The sequence below is a fragment of the Anas acuta genome, chromosome 1 (genome assembly GCF_963932015.1).
Source record: "Anas acuta chromosome 1, bAnaAcu1.1, whole genome shotgun sequence".
NCBI lineage: Eukaryota > Metazoa > Chordata > Aves > Anseriformes > Anatidae > Anas > Anas acuta.
The window spans coordinates 190,171,986-190,189,272 of NC_088979.1; the positions used below are offsets into that span (position 1 = coordinate 190,171,986).

The 17,287-nt window shown below is 38.3% G+C and overlaps 1 protein-coding gene across 2 annotated transcripts in view; it reads left to right on the forward strand.

Moving 5' to 3' along the window:
• The window catches only part of COG5 (component of oligomeric golgi complex 5), a 180,265-nt gene that overhangs the window by 56,515 nt on the left and 106,463 nt on the right, over positions 1 to 17,287 (forward strand). Inside the window, exon 2 of one of the 2 annotated variants that reach the window (XM_068669756.1) lies at positions 11,489 to 11,555. The exons of the other annotated variant lie outside the window; for it this stretch is intronic. Coding sequence (XP_068525857.1) covers positions 11,489 to 11,555 — 67 coding nt within the window. The remainder of the gene's footprint in view (positions 1 to 11,488; positions 11,556 to 17,287) is intronic. 2 annotated transcript variants of the gene reach the window in all.

Consider the following 17,287-nt stretch of genomic DNA (forward strand, 5'->3'; position numbering starts at 1 on the left):
GCTGGGAGATGTGGAGGAGAGAGGAGCCACGGAGTCTGGGATTTAGATCGGTAAGATACAGTGACGTGGAACTGGATCACAAGGGACTTGTGTCTGGTAGTAGATATCACTCTCCCCTTTCTTCAAATCTTTAGTATGGTCAAATGATATACCAGTGTCTGAATTATTACTGTTCCCCTTCTCCCTCAGAAGTCTCTGAATATTTTGTAAATTCCACAGGACTTGGAGATAGCTAACCTTATGGCAGTACTTAGAAAGGGGACTTGAAATGACGTGTAACCTGGATCAGTTTTGCATTCATCTCTGACAGAATAATGTTATACTGAGAATATGGGGAATAATAAATAAAAGGACAGTCATAATTCTAATCAATATTAGAAAAAATATGTTTTGCCATTTATTTTTTCTTCTACTGTTATTGTGACAGCATTATTTTGACCTTAAACGTAGGCATGGGGTTATCTGCTAGCTGTGGATTGAGATGGCTGTGATGTATGTTACAGTTTTAAATACCTTTTTCTAAATGTGGATGAGAAAATTACGTCATGAATTTTGCATAGACCCTGGGACAAGCGTTGAACACAACCGTCTTGCTAACAAAGCTTGCAGGATCCTTTTTGTCACCCTCTGTCACATAATTCCTGCAAGCACACATGGAAAGGGTTTAACAGAAGGTAATAACCTAATTTGATTTTTAAAATAAGATTACAAGTCTGATAAAGCCTAAATGTATTAACACTATTGAGTTCTGTAGACCTTCTAATATGTTCTAAGAAAAAAAAAAGTAAAAGATAAAATGAAGCAAAAAAGAAACTCAGAAACTAGAATGTTAGAGTAATACCAGAATGGCTTTTCTGTGAGAAAGTGTGGCTTTATCTTCACTGTCTTCTTTTGTAGAGTTTATTCCATCCCAAGATCTGCAGTTCTTAAGCCTTCCAACCATTTTCCTCTTTGAGCTGGAAGTCTTTTGTGTACATAGTATGTTGAAGCAATTTTGGTATCAAGTTTTTTCTGAATACCTATAATTTTTATTGTAATTTTTCCCTGTCAAGTATTTTTGAAACTCTTATATAATTCTTCATTAGCTTTTTTTTTTTTGCAGTACAAAATATCCCATCTGTCAGAAGCTGACTTACAATTCCATTTTTCACCTAACCACTGAACATCTATTGTTTCTTTTTGAATTTATAATTACGTCTTAATTTCATAAAACAGTAGAAATGTAGCACATCTAATATATCTATTAATGCTATTTTTAAAACTTCAGGGAGGGAGAAGAATGGAAGAGAGTGGCAGGTTGTGTAGTCACTGAATTGGGGTCTGAAGGAATGACGGAGCTGAGCCTTGCTGTGCCAGTTGAAGAAAGTTAATTAGGGTGAAGCATCAGACACAATTCTCATCAGTTTTGTCCCTTGATCAATATGCAGGTGCCTCTTGTCCATATTGATCTTTTCTGCTTACTTAATGTACTTTCATTTTATGAGATCTATACAATCATTAAATGGAGTAGTTTGAGTTATTTTCACTTGCTAGGACATTGTTTTTAACATACTGTGTTCACTTATTGGATATCTGTACTGTTAGCTGCCATTAAGATAAAAATAGCTCATCTACAAAAACAGATCACTATCTGTAGCCAAGCGTCTCGGGGTTAAACGATCTGACCTGCTTGAGAAAGTTGCACAACCTCAGTGTCGCTATTGCAAAATGTCAGGTATTTTCCAGCAGGCGTTTTTTTAATTTTGTTTCATTCTTTTGGTTATATATATATATATATATATATATATATACTTATATATATATAAAATTTAACTCTGAAAACTGAGGAAATACTAATTCACACCAGAACAATTTGATCGCAAACAGTGTGAACAACACTGAAGATCAGTATGCTGAGAATAGACTTCTGCTGAGCAACAGCCCATGTGCTGCTGAGTGACAGGTTAATTCCTAATTCCTAGCTTGCTCTCTGCCTAGCAGCATGTGCTGGAGGGGCTAGCTAGAGATCAAGATAGTTGTCCCTTATGGAGGCCCAGTGGTGCACACTCTGGTGTAGTGCTCTTTCAGTGCTTAGGTGCCTCACAAGCTTAGGTCTGATCTACAATGTAAAGGTTTATCAGGTACGACTCTTCCAGATAATTATTTCAGCATGCATAGAGGTTCTGTTGGTGCAAATGCATTTTTGCCAGTGCAGCATGTGTTAGTTCCTGGATGAAGTGGGATAAAATACACCAGCAAAAGCACTTTTGTATATCTAGGATTTTTTTGCTGGTATAAAAATACTGTGGACTATTAATTTCATTGCCACTGCTAAAAGTTTGTCATCTAAAGATGGATTTAATGCAACTCTTTTTTTAGTGGGGGAAAAAAAAAGGACATAGAATCAACTGTTACATTTAGTAAGCAAAGCTAGTGCAAAATACTGGATGAGTCATAGTGAATGCTGTGAGTCTTTTCTTCTGTCCCCCTTTTTTGTCCTCAAAACAATTTGATAGGGCTGGTTTAACAGATGGGCAGAAAACCTATCAGTGTGTGTTGGAAAACTGTTTCCAGATGAAGAACAGTTTTCTTAAGTTATTTGCACTCTTTTTTTTCTTTGTTCAACACTGACTGAACTAGTCAAAACATTTTAAGCATATTAAGCAATAACATATTAAGCAAGTCTATAAAATAATTAAATTGAAGCTAGAAGCTAAGAGTTCTTAGAAATATTTACATTAATATTTGACTCAGTATAAATCTTATGATAACTACTTTTGAATCTGCTAGGAAACTTGCGCTGAAGATAAAATGTTGGGTTGTCAAGGTTGGTATGCTGTTTTGTACTGAAAATAGTTAGGATCACCTGGTAAATTTATTTCTGAATCCCAAATGAGCTATGCTTTCACTTTACTGTAGGTGCTCAGATATGATGAGGCAACGAGACATCAGGTTTGTTACTGCCCTTCCAAGAGACATTTTGTAGAGTTTTTAAGGTGTTGCAGCACCCTTTGTTGTTTTTTTTTTTTTTTTTTGTGGACTTTATGTCAGTTCATTTGCATGTACAGCAATTACACAGTGGTGCTATGCTTGAATCCAGGTGGAGGTTTTAATGGTTCTTCCTTACTTGTTGTTGTTCTGGTCATTGGCGTTATGAACTGCAAAGGTCTGCCCTCTGCATGTACTCTGGGGAGACCCAGCTTCTTAAAATTTATGTAAGGTTAACACTCGGCAGAATTTTGCAGAGCATGAGCAAGTGCTTGGCAGGAGGTGCCAAAAAGCTGCGGCAGATTTATGTTGTGCTCTGTAGTCTCAAAACTGGTTCAAAGGACATTGATGATAACAGGTGACTAATAATAAAGCATGAAATAACTCTGTGTTGAGGATGAGTCAGGTAGTTATCAATTTCTAAACACATTTGCAAAGCAAAAACCCATCTAACGGGAGGTTTAGAGGTTTTTTTTTGATTTGTGATTTGCTGGAATCCTGCTAAAACGTACGTGTAGATTTTGGGATCTTTTCTCCTGTCCACACTATGTGAGAAGGGGTGGGAAAGTCACGTCGTTTCTGTACTTCTGTATCCTGTGACTCTCAAGCCCTTGCAGTGTCTCAAGTATGTGTTCCCTTATATAAGATAAAGTACTGTTCTGTGGTATTTTTTTTTCTTTCTGTCTTAACTGCCTGCAGGCTCTCCATGCAGCTCTCACTGGTGAATTGTCTTCTTCTCAAGATGTCTCTGGGGGTGGAGCCAGCAAAGTGATTGCTTGCAGGAGGAGGCAGTGAGAAAAGCCTAGCTGAAAAACAGCTTCTTAACCTTTCTTCATAAAGCTTAGCACTTCGAGTGAGGGGACTATAGCTTCCTTTATTATCAGACAGACTTCTCACACTGTGTCCCTTTTTTTTTCTCAGAGGATTCCTTTGAAAATCTGGCCCAGCTGCTAACTGTGCTCTGGGAAAGGGAGAAGCAGTACTACTCCTCCATGACTGCTTTGCTACCTTTTGTCAGTGCAAGACTGCAATTCTTATGCTACTGATAATATATATATTAATATATATATTTCCAAATTGTATGATCTGATGAAATTCGTAGGTGCTACTATCAAGAGAATGTTTGAAAATCTGAACTTTCATTTTAAAGATGCCATTTAGTTCTCAGGACTTATGAAAACTTCGGGAATGCAAAGTAAGGGTGCTCTACAAGTTCAGAAATAGGGAAATAAAGTAAAATATCCATACAGATACTTCTTTAAAAAGTTAGAACCATGCAACGTTTTCTTGAGGGCTAACTCATTTTCTGAACGCTTGACACTGTTACTGCTGATGGTTGCTGCTGATGGTTGCCCTCCATGTCATTTTCAAGGAAAAAAAAAGATGGTTAGGTGCCTCTCTCCATCTCTCCACGTTCAGCTTCCTTTTTCCTGCTTGTACACCAGATTAGCCAGCTTTACTTTGGGGAGAGGGTGAGAGAGGCTAAGGCTCTACTTGAAGAGTTCAGGTAGAATGAAGAACACGTGCAAACAATCCTTGGACTCCCAGAATATTGCTCCTCAAAGCTGCAAAGCATGGACAGAAGTATTCTGAAATGGTCTGCTTTATGAGACTAACAAATATTTCTTTTTTCTTTTCTCCTCTCAGAAATGTACAGCTGGTGATTTGTGCATTTTATTAACTTAACGTGGTTCCCTCAGTGCACCCAGACGGATGTCCCTCTCTTAGTTGCTGTGAGGCCTTTACATTTGCTTTAACTTTGTTTTATCTCCCTCTATTTCTGAAATTGGAACTGTGTAGAATTATTTTACCCATGCAACAGGCTTCACACAGTACATCTTTTCTGTCATTTGTAGTGGTATATGAACTCAGAGTGATTATTTATAAACATATATGCCACCCTGCCTTTTTTTGTGTAACAAACACTAGTTACTGTGGTTGTACATGAGAAAATGGAAAATAAGCATTCTCTAAACTAGCCAATGAAATTATTTTCCTATTTCCTGCTATCAGATACAAAATTTTATTATTGAAGCCTGATGCTCCTAAGGAGTGCTCTGTCATACCTAGAATGCCTTTGAAGACCTGTCTGTTTTCCCTTACTCGAGCAATTTGCCTTGATCCCTAATGCTGCTTGCCAAAGTCAGACCAAGCATAATTAGCTTTGTGGATGAAAATGAGCCTTCAGAAGATTTAGATGAAATTTGGAATTGTTGATTTCTGGGAAGGTTTGACATTTTGAAATGCATTTTTTGCCCAATTCCTGACAAACCTGAAACTGTTGTGAGGCAGGAATTTGAAGAAATTTGTATTTTGGAATTGGGTAGGACTCTAAATTATTTTGTAACATAAGATGATATATTTAAGGAAAAATATTTTAATTAGGCTGCAATAGCTGCTTCCAAACAGTTACTGAAATGTCTTAGAAAACAATGCATTTAATTTTGACTTGTCACAACAAGATGCAAATGTAGTAAAAAAAAAAAAAAGCCACTGTCTTACAGAGGTTGTAGTTTTCATTCTGAGTTTCTTTGTGTAAAACTAATTGAAACTGTTAAATCTAACGTTTTTTTCACTTGTACTGGAGTAAGCCTTGTACTGGGGTCCTTGTTTCCTCCTTGGTGTTTGCTCTTGGAGAGGGAAGGCCCCGAGGGGCACCAGCAGCCCCCCTGCAGCCCTCTCCGCTGTGCTTGCCACTCGTGGCTAGCTCAGCCTTTCTGGAGGCACTGCTGCACCCGTCTCCTGCCAGGTTGCTGTGCTTCAGTCAGCCCTAATAAGCCATTTTATTTACGAATATGATCTGTGTAATGTCTCCTCAAATGCAATCAGCTAACCCTGCCTTTTTAATTACTTACAATGACTTTAATTGGATCAGAAAACAGCAAGAAATATAAAGTAACGATGTAATAGAGTTAGCACAGCGAGAGGCCTCTGGTGGGAGCTGCGGCCAGGTTACGCTGTTCCTAGGCTGGCTCCATCTGGCACGGCTGGCAGCTGCCCCCAGCCCCGCTCAGGAGGCTGCTGTGGCACAAGTATCACGCCAGCCACGTTCATTTAAGATGCTCAGCAACTGGATTTTGTCAGTATTTCAGACTCTCAAGCCTCAGAAAAAACAAACAAACTTTTTTTCTTTTTACTCAGAATGATAGACCAGTGTTGAGCTTCCGTGTGCCACAGCTCCTTCTTGGTGCCCGTGAGGCCTCCTTCAGGCCCTTCTCCATGCTTTCTGTTTGCCACTTCCTCACAGCACACCAGTCCAGCGCTATGTAAATACAGCAGCATCTTCAAAAACAAAATGCACGTCTTCCCTCCTTTTCTCAAGGGCATTGCGTAGGCTGAGTGATTTCGCCTTTTTTCAGCGTGGCTGCTTCTCTTGGGAAGTCAGGCAGGCCGTCATGCTGGGACTGGCCAGTTGCTGCTGGCTTGGGCTGATTGCCTGAGAGTTGCTCAGGGGAACCAATATCCTACAGAAACCTTTATTGCTCCTTACTTTGTGGCCACATCCAGACACACAACTGAGAGGCCTAGTGTGTGTCTGCTGTGTATGTTGGAGTTTGAGGCACTTCCCTGACTGGCCCCTTCTGATATTTATTTTCTTTCTTTTATTTTTTTTAACCTTCCATATTTTTCTTAGAAGTTTCAACACACAGAAGGGGATTTTAGACTGTACACGAAGTACCCAGCATTTCATATATTTCTACACATGTTCATGTGTACAATATTTGCAATGCTTTTCCCATATTTTTTTCTAAAAAAAAAAAAGAAGTCCCTTTTCACATATTCAGTTTGCAGATGACAAAGAAGGTCATAAAATCAATAAAGTGAATTGGGAGTTTTATTTGAAATAATATTCACAAATACTTTTGATGCTTTTCTTGGTAGAAACTATGACCTCTTTACTTGCATTGCATAGAGTCACTGGAAACCTAGATGTGACTTCTGCAGAACCAAGTGCAGCACTGCATTGCTGCTTTGATCAGTGGGTATGCATGCCAATTGTAGGTAACGCTGTCAAAATTGTTATCAGAGAAGTAGTTTGATAAATCATTGTCTTGGTACCCCCAGAACTACCCAATGCGGAAATAATGGCAAATGCTCCTGTGGTAGGGTGAGGGTGGAGAGGTCAGTCAGCAGTCAGTGGCCACCTCCTGTAGATGACTATAGAAGGGTTACCCAGCCTGGAGAAGAGATGGTTGAGGGGGGAATATGATGGATTCATATCAAGTCGTGAATGCTGTGGGAAAAGCAGAGACATATTGAGCAATCGCTCTCTTCCATTACAAGCACTAACTGGCATTTAATGACAACGGTGGGTGGCAGGTTCATAACTTAAAGCTTCTGCTCTGTACAGCGTGTATTTCAGACATCATGGAAGGCAGTGATTGCTGCATGTTTGCGTGGTTTCAAGGAACGTTTGGATGATTAACAAAAGAGCAAAAGGAATTGAGGATCATTAAATGCAACAGTACCGTTGCTCGGAATATTGCTAATCCATAAGTTGTATCTGTGTAGAGCTTTTGCATTCAGAGATGTATATGCCTGGTGCTCACTGTCCCCTGTCCCCTGTTGAAAAAGGAGCTTGGCTACCCTGAGGACATAACCAAGTCATGGAAGTTAAGAGCTAAGACCACATCTCATCCAGAAGCTTGTCTTTTAGGATCCTCTGACTATCATTTTACTCAGCACAAGAGATCATCTGCTGGTGTCTAAGCATGGATCTCCTAGTGAGATATATTTCACAGCAAATAAATTTTACGTATTACAATTGCAAATTATGTCATGTTTCTAGACAAGACTCATTGCTGCTGCTACTTCTTAGTTTCCCGTACTTCAGTGATAAATTGTCATGAACGTATCAATACCATTAGTACTGAAGAGCAGCGATAATCTTTGCTTAGTTTTCTGCTAAATATGAATATTTATTTTCAACCTTTAACTATTCTATTTTTGTAAGGCAAAAATAAACATGATGTTGGAAAAACATAAATCTTAACTGTGCTGAAGTGTAATATATATGTAATATATAAGTGTAATATATATAACACAGGGATGTGTTCCTACCAGAAAGTTCAGTAAAAGCTATTGAGAAACTGTTTTTCCTTTGATTTTTTTTGTAATTCATTTTTTTCTCCAGAAGGAAAAGGTGTTTAGTCTAATTGTTGATATTATGAGTTTTAGAGAAGAATCTGTTTCTTTCCTGATCTTGAAATGATTCATAACTGTTAGCAGTGAATTCCACAAATTAGGCTTTCTGAGGCCTGAGAAAAATCTGTTGCCAGACTAAATATTGTTTAGCATGAGAGGAACTGTAATAAAAATTATGATGGAATCATATGAGTACACAATGAGTCTATGTGTTTTGTCAGTTTTGTTTTAAAGTATTAAATTGCTAACCATCTTCTGTCCTTGAAGCAGCACATTTTTTGGTCCATGCAATTTTTCTGGTGTCAATTGCTAGATGTAATTGGCTGGTAGATAATTATGCAATTCCACGAAGAAAATGCATGCATTTATTTAATAACAATCATTAATTAAATGAAGTGTTATCTGTTAACAGTTTGTGCCTTTAAGAACCAAAAGACATGCTTGAACTTACTGCTTGCTTTCTTGGATATGCTTTAAAAAAAATAATTCTTGGTATTTTTATCATTTATCTCATTATTTTGAACCCTGCTACCTAAGACATAAATTTTTAATTTTGAGTCTGTGTGGCATTAGTGATAATAGAACTCAAATGTGTCATCAGTACCATATTTGAGAAGACTTAGCTTTTGATTTTTAACTGCTTTAAAATTATGAAAGAAAAAGACAAGTACATTTTAATGAAATCTTAATCTATGGTGATTCTCAACCTTCATCTATTATATGATTCCTAATTTTGTTAACATGTGTGTTTTTCTTGAAGAAAAAAAAAAAAGAGGACATCAGTATGCATGTAAGAACCCAAACCTAGTGATAAATCATATTATGCTTTTAGGTAACTGAAGAACTTTTACAGGTAGCATAAAGGTATAGTGCCACAGCTGTCTAAGGGCAGTCACAGAGAGTGTATTAAAGGCTTATTTCTTTTTGTCTCATCTTTGAAGAGCAGCTGTGCAGGTACATTGTTCAAATCCCCTTTCACCTATGTTCATACATGAATAATCTGGCAGGTTTGGGGGGAATGATGAACACGAGAGAGCAGTTTGCGTGGGGTGGGCTGGGAGGTACATGACATTTCCTCTGGCTTCCTTGCATTCTGTTGTCACTGCAGATGCAGCTAAGTAATATATTAAACGGTAAGGGTGAGAGCTGCATTTTACCCTTTCTATCTTCGCAGCTGTTTTAACAAACTATAACAAATGGGGAGTGGGGCTAGGAAAGGAAAGGATTAAAGCTCTAAATTTTCCTTTTTTTTCAATTTCGCTATCTGATTTGTACAAGATAGAAGGTATTAAAGCATTATGGAAGATACCTGCTGTCAGCCTTTGTATCGTGGTTAAATGCTTTATAGTTCTATTGGAACATCAAAAGACAGGCACCTGTAGAGGCTAACTTCAAACACAAATATTTGGAACCTGAACGCTGTTATGTTGAGTTTGGCTTTCAAACATTATTCTTGCACCTCTTTTTAGTACTGCTGCTAAGTTTTATTATTGCTAGAAAAACTGGTGGGAATTCTGGCAGACTGAGTTGATTTCTGCCATAGGCTCATCTCTAAATTTTAATAAAGCTTTACTGTAGGAGATAAGATATTGTATGGTGTTTTAAAACTTTGCAGTTATATTCAGGATGTCTACAGAAGCACTCTGGATAACACAAGGTTCACTTTGTTCTCCCACAGAGTATCTGAAGTACATAAAACCTGTGTGATTTATAGCATATGCAACATCTGTTGACTCTAAAGATGATAAAATCAAGTAAATCTGCAGCTAATTGCAGGAAGTTATTGATGGTATGCCAAGGGAGAGGTGGGAGGAGGAATTAAATATGCATTTATTACAGATAAAAATCATATATATTTTTAAGTACCGAGGGAATTAACAGCTAATCCTAAAGAAAATGCAGTTCTGCTTTTGCAGAAATGTTTTCCTGAAGGTGTAAGTATGAAAGGGGTAAGTGGTGGGTGTTGAAAAGAGGCAGGAGAGACCCACAAGGACTGAAGAATATGAACAAAGTATTTACAGCTTATATATATAAGTAAAAAAGAAAGTATTGCCTCTTATATTATTCAGCAGCCAAGATAATAGCATGATTTTGGTTTAATTTGATTTTACAGGACTGTAGCACTATTGATCTTAAAGCTTCTCCTGGCATTTACAAGTATGTGTTAGAAGTGATCTGTATTCTCTCATGTACAAACTGACATTTTTGGATGCATGCTGTTATATAAAAATAATGATAAAAATAATAATAAAAAACAGGATATAACTCATTGAAATGAAAAAAAAATGAAGTGCTGCTAGAAATGACTAACTCTGTAAGGTAATTGTAGACTTGTATATTTGAAGTCTATAACTGTTCATGTGCATACCTTTATCCAGATAAAAATGTATGCAAGAATTAGGGCCTTCATTATTAATATTGCAGATTAAAACTCACAAATGAACGAAAATGGCTTCTGCCCTCCTTTGAGGGCATTGATTCAGTGAAGAGTTAACCATCTTTGCTGTCTCAGCAACCGGTGGGATGTTTGTAAAAGGTTATTTTTCACTAAGATTTTTGGAACACGTGATTTTCCTTCATTTTCTTTTATCAGTGTATGTATCTCTTACAACGTGGTGCAGTACTGATGGAGACTGAACCATTGTACTTTTACATAAAGCTTAGCATTGAAAACATCTACTTGCCAACTGAATGATAAAAGCTATAATATTTAATATTAAAAAATGGCTAAAAATACTGGTATTTCCATGTTAACATGTAAATTTTTATTATCTTTTACATCCTACCACCCATCACTATTTTGCTTGCTTTCATGGCTTTATTTACGATGCTAACTAGGTAAATAAGAGAGAGTCAAAGTCATATACCTCCATTTAGGTGAGCCCTTATCACTGTTCTGGAAAGATTTTCCTCAGCCACTCCAGCAATACAGTTAGAAGGGCATAATTCCTTTACATGGGTATGTGATGCAGTTGCAATATATTTTCAATGCAATTATCTCTTGCAGATATGAGAATAGATTTCTTTTCATTCTCTTTCATTTTATGTACTGATGTGCTGCTCCATTTCAGGGAAGACTGCTTATTGTACAGCTGTTGGGATTTTAAGAAATACTTCTCTGACAGTAAAGATCCTGATTGCTGACTGCTCGAAATTTATTTAAAACAGCATTCTTCACCCCTTTGTTTTCTAGTTTTGGATGCTCTCCTGAAAACAGAGCAGAAGTGCTGTTGGCATTGGTAATGAGCAAGCAGAGCAAAGCTTTAGATGGGAGCTGGGGGGAAACATTCAAGGTGGAAAGGAAACAACAGCACTAAATGACTCTTACTAATTAATAAGGCTGTATGAACTGATGTGTACTTCTGTCCTTTCACAGCTCACCTTCCAACATTTTTTCTGTATCTTATTTTTGGGCGTGCTGTCATTCTCATCTCTTTCAACCCGTAAGTTCGTTTCTTCAGTAATGCCCAATTTGTGATTCATACCTCTCCTGTTCTGCATTAGACCCATCCGTCCCCCTTTCTCTCTCTTTTTCACATATGCTGTACACATTGCTTTGCATCTGCGATGGTATGAAGTCTGCTCAAAACAGAAATAGGACAACTCGACTTTTTACTGGCAACACGCTTTATTTTTGCTTCGCTCCAAAAAAAGCCCAAGAGGAGTATTGACTTGTAGAGGTATTATTGCTTGTTGCCACAATAAATTTGATTTTGAAAGTCCATGTACATCTGAAGGGCAGTGCACTGGCTAAATTAAACTTCGGTGAATTTATTACAGAGAAGTGTTTTCCTCTCTGTTTACTTTTAATGAAGAACAGCCTCTTAATTATCAGAATAAAATGTGGACTTTTAAAATAATACATATATATTGTATTCGGTTTTGTGATTATAACTTCTGCTTCACGTTGTGAGTGCTGTTACAGAGCTGTTGCACTGGCAATTCATAGGTAGTGGTAGAAGAAATTTCCTTTTGAATGTTTTCTGATTTCTAGGCCAGGCTCAGGTAAAGCTCCACCCAAAACATTTCATCTCAGTGCTGAGGATGAGTGGCACAGGAGGTCTTTGGGAGTACTTTACCACAGAGAATTTAGCAAAATGCATTTTTAGCTGGTAAAAATGTTTGGGGAGCCCTTGAGGAAGTTACTCGAGTCAGCTTCTTTTGAGGACAGGCTTAAGAAGCTCTGGGTGATTTTCAGAGTTTGAGATTACCTGGACAATATTAATGCTCAGTTGTTTCATTAAAATGTAAGTTGCGAGCATCCCTGCAGGCGCATGTCCTTGGTGGGTAAGGTGTACAGCACCACAAATACAGGCTTCTCCCCAAATATCTCATCAGAATTTCCTTTGGTGTAGCTTGTGTCTGTTGCCTCTTGACCTGTCTGCGTACACCTCTGGAAGATGTCTGCCTCTGCCTTCTCCCAAAAACCTGCTAGGCAGCAAAGGACAGCAGTTACATCTCATCTTAATGATCTCTTCTTAACGATCTCTTTCCCAGGTTAACAACAGTTCTCTCACTCTGTCCTCATACCAACGTGCTTCAGCCCCCTGGCTGTATTGGTGGTTCCCTGTTGGACTCACTCTGGTTTAACTTACTGCAAGTTAATTTTGTCCCATCACCCAGGTTATTAACGATGCTGTTAAACAGTATCAGAAGGACTTGGGCAAAATAAAAGAAAGCAGAGGTTCAGTAAGGTTGTCAGCCTGAATACAGCACGGGGAAAAAAAGGGGGAGGATCTAGTGCTGGGGGAACCTTAAAGGAGTTCAAGAAATCTCGCTTTAGGCCTAAGTGGATGTGGGAGTAGCGCAGTATAACTTGTGATTAGACCTAAGTAATGTTTGTCTTGGTGTGTTAAGCTATTTTCTGAATCATGGCATTTTCACAGGGATGTCTCCAAAATATGGTGCTCATTGTTAAGTCAGTGATGATGATAAAAATAGATATCAAACTCATTTCCATCAATTCCAGATCTTGCCTGACGTCTGATTTCCAGCCCAGAGAGTAGAAATTAACTCTTCCATCAAGACAATTTAAATGCAGCTTTAATATAATGTTAAAAATGGATAGTCAGGCTTCCTCGCTACTCCTCCAGTCCTGTTAGAAACTTCTGTGTTTCTTCATTTCTATGCATGCAGGCTGGAGAGAAAAAGCAAATTTCCTCTGTAGGTAGAACTGGTCACAGGTGATAATTAAAGGACTAATAAATGTTTTAACAGAAAGTACGTTCTTTAAAAATCAGCAACAATCATTCAGAGAAAACGGAAACCCAACTGCAGGGTGACAGCCAATTTCTTCTTCCTCCAACCTCCTGTACACCTGCAAATTTTCACTTTGTTTTAACATGCTAGAGGAAGTTAAATTCTTTTATATTTAGGTGATCAGTAGTTTTAGAGAGTTGAACTCCAAATTTTCTTCTGAAGTGAAGCTTTAGTCAGGTAAAACAACACAATGTAGATTACGTCTTGTTTTTTTTTTTACAGTACAAGGTAGATTGCCTGTGTTTAAATGAGTAATTCAGGTTTTTCTCTCTTTGAATCATTCTCACCAGTTTGGGTTTGGTGACCAGTGACCTGATTCCTTTAAAGCTCAAACATTCCTGGCATGTGCTTGATAAGAAGAGCTGAGGAGTAGATCTGCTCTGGTTTTGTTTTTCATGTCTCCTCTCCCTAAGGACACCTGTGAGAAACTGTACGTGGTTGTCTACTATTTTATTTCCTTTTCTGGACTTAGCATGAACGTGTTAACATGCTGTCTGGGAAAGCAAACAGGAATTCAGTGCCACTAACTCGATTCAGTTTCTGGCTCCAGCAGGACAGTTTTGCCTCCCTTGATGTAGCTCAAACAGCTGAAATGCTAAACCTTATGTATTATGCATACAAGTAGTTAATTTTTAAGATGGTAAAATTTGGTTAAATAAAGATCAGTTTTCATAGGAACTTAATGGCGTTTTAGTGACAGATATTTTATTCTTCACTGTTTCACTGAGGAAAGGAGACGTTTGCAGGAATATTGTCCTGTAGGAAAAGGAAGGAAAGACAGCAGGAACTGTTTGAGTAGCTGGCACTGTTGTAAGATAGAATTTTCTTCCTCTCCAGTAATGAATTCATAGTTTCTCCATAAAACTTTCAAAATTAATCTTTTAAGATTCAAAATTAGTCATTTAATCAGTTCATACAATGTATCTAAAATACATGGTGTATTTTCTATGGTACAGCATAAACACTGACATTGTTGTCTTGAACACTTCACAGAGCACCATGATTTATGCAGTTTTATAGGAACAAACATTTTTCTGAAGAGCTTGTGCTATGTAAAATGGCTGTAAGATATTTATCACAGTAGCTGTAGAGGAATTCTTTTCACTTGATTTAAAGGCTTAATATTTGCTTTGCTTCAACCAGTGCTTAGGAGCCTGGTGTAGGGTGTGGGGCAACCACTCCAGCCTATGTGGAGAATAAAATGAATAAAACAGATCATGGAGGAGGTTCTTCTCTGAGGCACCACTTTCCATTTTTGAAGACCTACAAATGTGCCTTCTCTTGCCATTCCCCACCTGCTCTGGGTATCAATTGCATGGAAAATTTAAGTGCCTCCAGGGAGCAGGCTGTTCTTTATGTTGGTTTATGTTGTTCATTATGTTAGTTTATTCACCTATTCTACTTAGAGAATAAAGATGGAATACAAAATGTTAGGTTACTTTTAGTAAAGGGTGAGCCTTGGGTTTCTGCCGAGGTATCAGGCTTGGTTGTAGGACTGTTTTTAGTTTTATATTACCTGCATTGTTAGAAACAAATAAATGAATGTATTCAGGCCCAGCAGCTTCCCGGTTGTGGGTTCAGATACAGGGGCAAACAGGACATCATCCTTCCTTTTCAGAAGCTAGAGCTGTAACCAAGATTTCTGTGAGGACCATGGATTAGATTTGTGGCCCATTTGAATTAGTAAATTACTTCGAGGTATGTTAGAAGCAGACGAAAAGAAAATCAAACTGGTCATCAGCAGCTCTAACAAATCGATCTTCTCGTTTTGTTTTGTGCTAGTATCTAGGCACTGCTGTAGGACCAATGGCTGAATGCTTAATAACCCCCTTCAAAAATGAAATTGTTGGTTATTACTGAACATTTCACCCTTGCAGAAAGGATTTTGTTTGCTTTTTACAGTATCCATCCATTCCCTCCTTATTCTGTGTAATGTAAATACATATTGCAAACAGTGATTTAGATTCAGCTTCATAAACATCTACCAGTTTATATCTGAGCTTCCACCAAGGGCTGTAGCCCGTCTGTGGGTTCCTACCCTCTCCCATATACCAGCAGTGTTTTTTGAGTGCCTGTGTCATGCATCGGATAAGTGAGAGTGCCTTTGGATGGAAACTCAGCAGCGAGAACTCCCATGAATGCTAAAACTTGCAGGCTGGGGTGGAAGGAAAGGGCAGGGGAGCAAGTGAGAGGCATGGAGGTGGAAATGTGAGAGCATTCATGTCAGGGCAGCCTGCACTTTGATCAGCTTAAGGTAATACTGATATTGCAGTTGTACCCCATCTTGACATTCTTTGTTTCTAGTATGTGATTTGTAAGGGACAGTTTCAGCCAGTTTGTTTTGAACTTTATGTTCTCTCTTGCGAAATTTTCAGTATAGGTGCAATGTTTGCCCTGTAGCAGTCTGCTGCACTGTTTTTTAATAAATCATGTTTTGGTAGCCTCTCAACTTGTGCATACTCAAATCTCGGCAGAACGTTTGGGGATCATTTGGACATGTTGACTTTTTGGATTTTGAATCAGCAGGTTCTTCTAAAATCATGATTTTTCTTCATTAGGGAAAAGGAACAGCCTTAGGGTACAGAAGTCACCAACATTTTCTGCAGCTAGGTCTGAAGAAGCAAAGTAGAACAAATGACCCATGCAAAAAGAAACAATCCCAAAAAGTTCCTCAAGCAGGCAAACAAAAATCACTGAGAATTTCCTTAATTTCCTTTAATTACTCCCCATATCCCATGAAAAAAAGCCCTCTTAATTGGTCACTGGACTCTTGCTACTTGTGCATCAAGTGCTTTGCTGGTGCTTGCTCCTAGGGAACCACTTCAGCTCTCCTAATTTGCTTCTAGAAGTGTGCTGCAACTTTGCTCTTTGTGATTAGTGTCACTGACACCATTTCTCAAGGCACGGAAGGCTTTCTCTTTTGGCTCACACAGCCTCTTGAGTGCCGTGGTTTAATCACAGTGGTTTATTGCTGGCTGTCCTGGTTTCCTTTTGTTAATGCACCTGATTGTCTTCAGCAGACTTTGTGTTGATCTCTAGTTTCCAGGAAAAGCTCAAAATCAGCTCAGCTTAAATAGAGAGCATGATGCACTTTCTGTGGAGCTCATAGCGATGCTAGCTTCATAATTACCCTGTTTTTCAAACATTTGAATACTGAGGTCAAAAAAAGGAAATTGTCTTGGAGAAAGTTTCTAAGTTGTTGATTCAGATTGAGAAAAACTAGCTGCTTTGCTCGGTCTTGTTTTTCTGCCTCAAGTACTGTGCATATCAGATTTACCTCTGTCTGTTGAACTCCTCTTACATAACTATCTGGGAAACGGTGGTCTGAAAACCATGACATTAAGCAACATCTAAGCCGGTAGATTAGGAAAAACTGTTCAGATTTAGTAAATGGAGAAAATTTGGAAGCATAATGCCAAAAATCCTTTTTTCTTTAAGTATAAAATTCGAACCCTTTCTCAGGCTGAGGTAGATTATAAATGTCACTTATTCCTGGGGCTCAGTGTATTTTGCTTTGACATATAATACTTTTGTTCAAGAAGAGGATTCAGCAGGCAGTCTGTATTTTAAGTCCCTAAAAAGTCATTTCCAGCTGTGCTTTCCAAGCTTAATAAGGTGTGATGGTCAGAGGGGAAGCACTACCAGCACCCTATGGGAGAGTTAAGGATTTGCCTTTATTTTTGTGCACCCGTGTAAAGAGCTAGAGTTAGCAGAGGTGGAGGAATGGCTTCAGCACTTCTAATTTCCTCCTGTGCTCCATGGCTTAGAAGTGGCTGGTGCAGCGTGCTGCTTTCATGCTGGTGTGAGGACAGTGCATGGCATCCAGCCTTGGCGTGTGCTCTGACAATATGTTTAGGTCCTGATTCATTTTAAGCACAAGCATTCCCTTATTTCGTTATAAATACTGTACTCAATA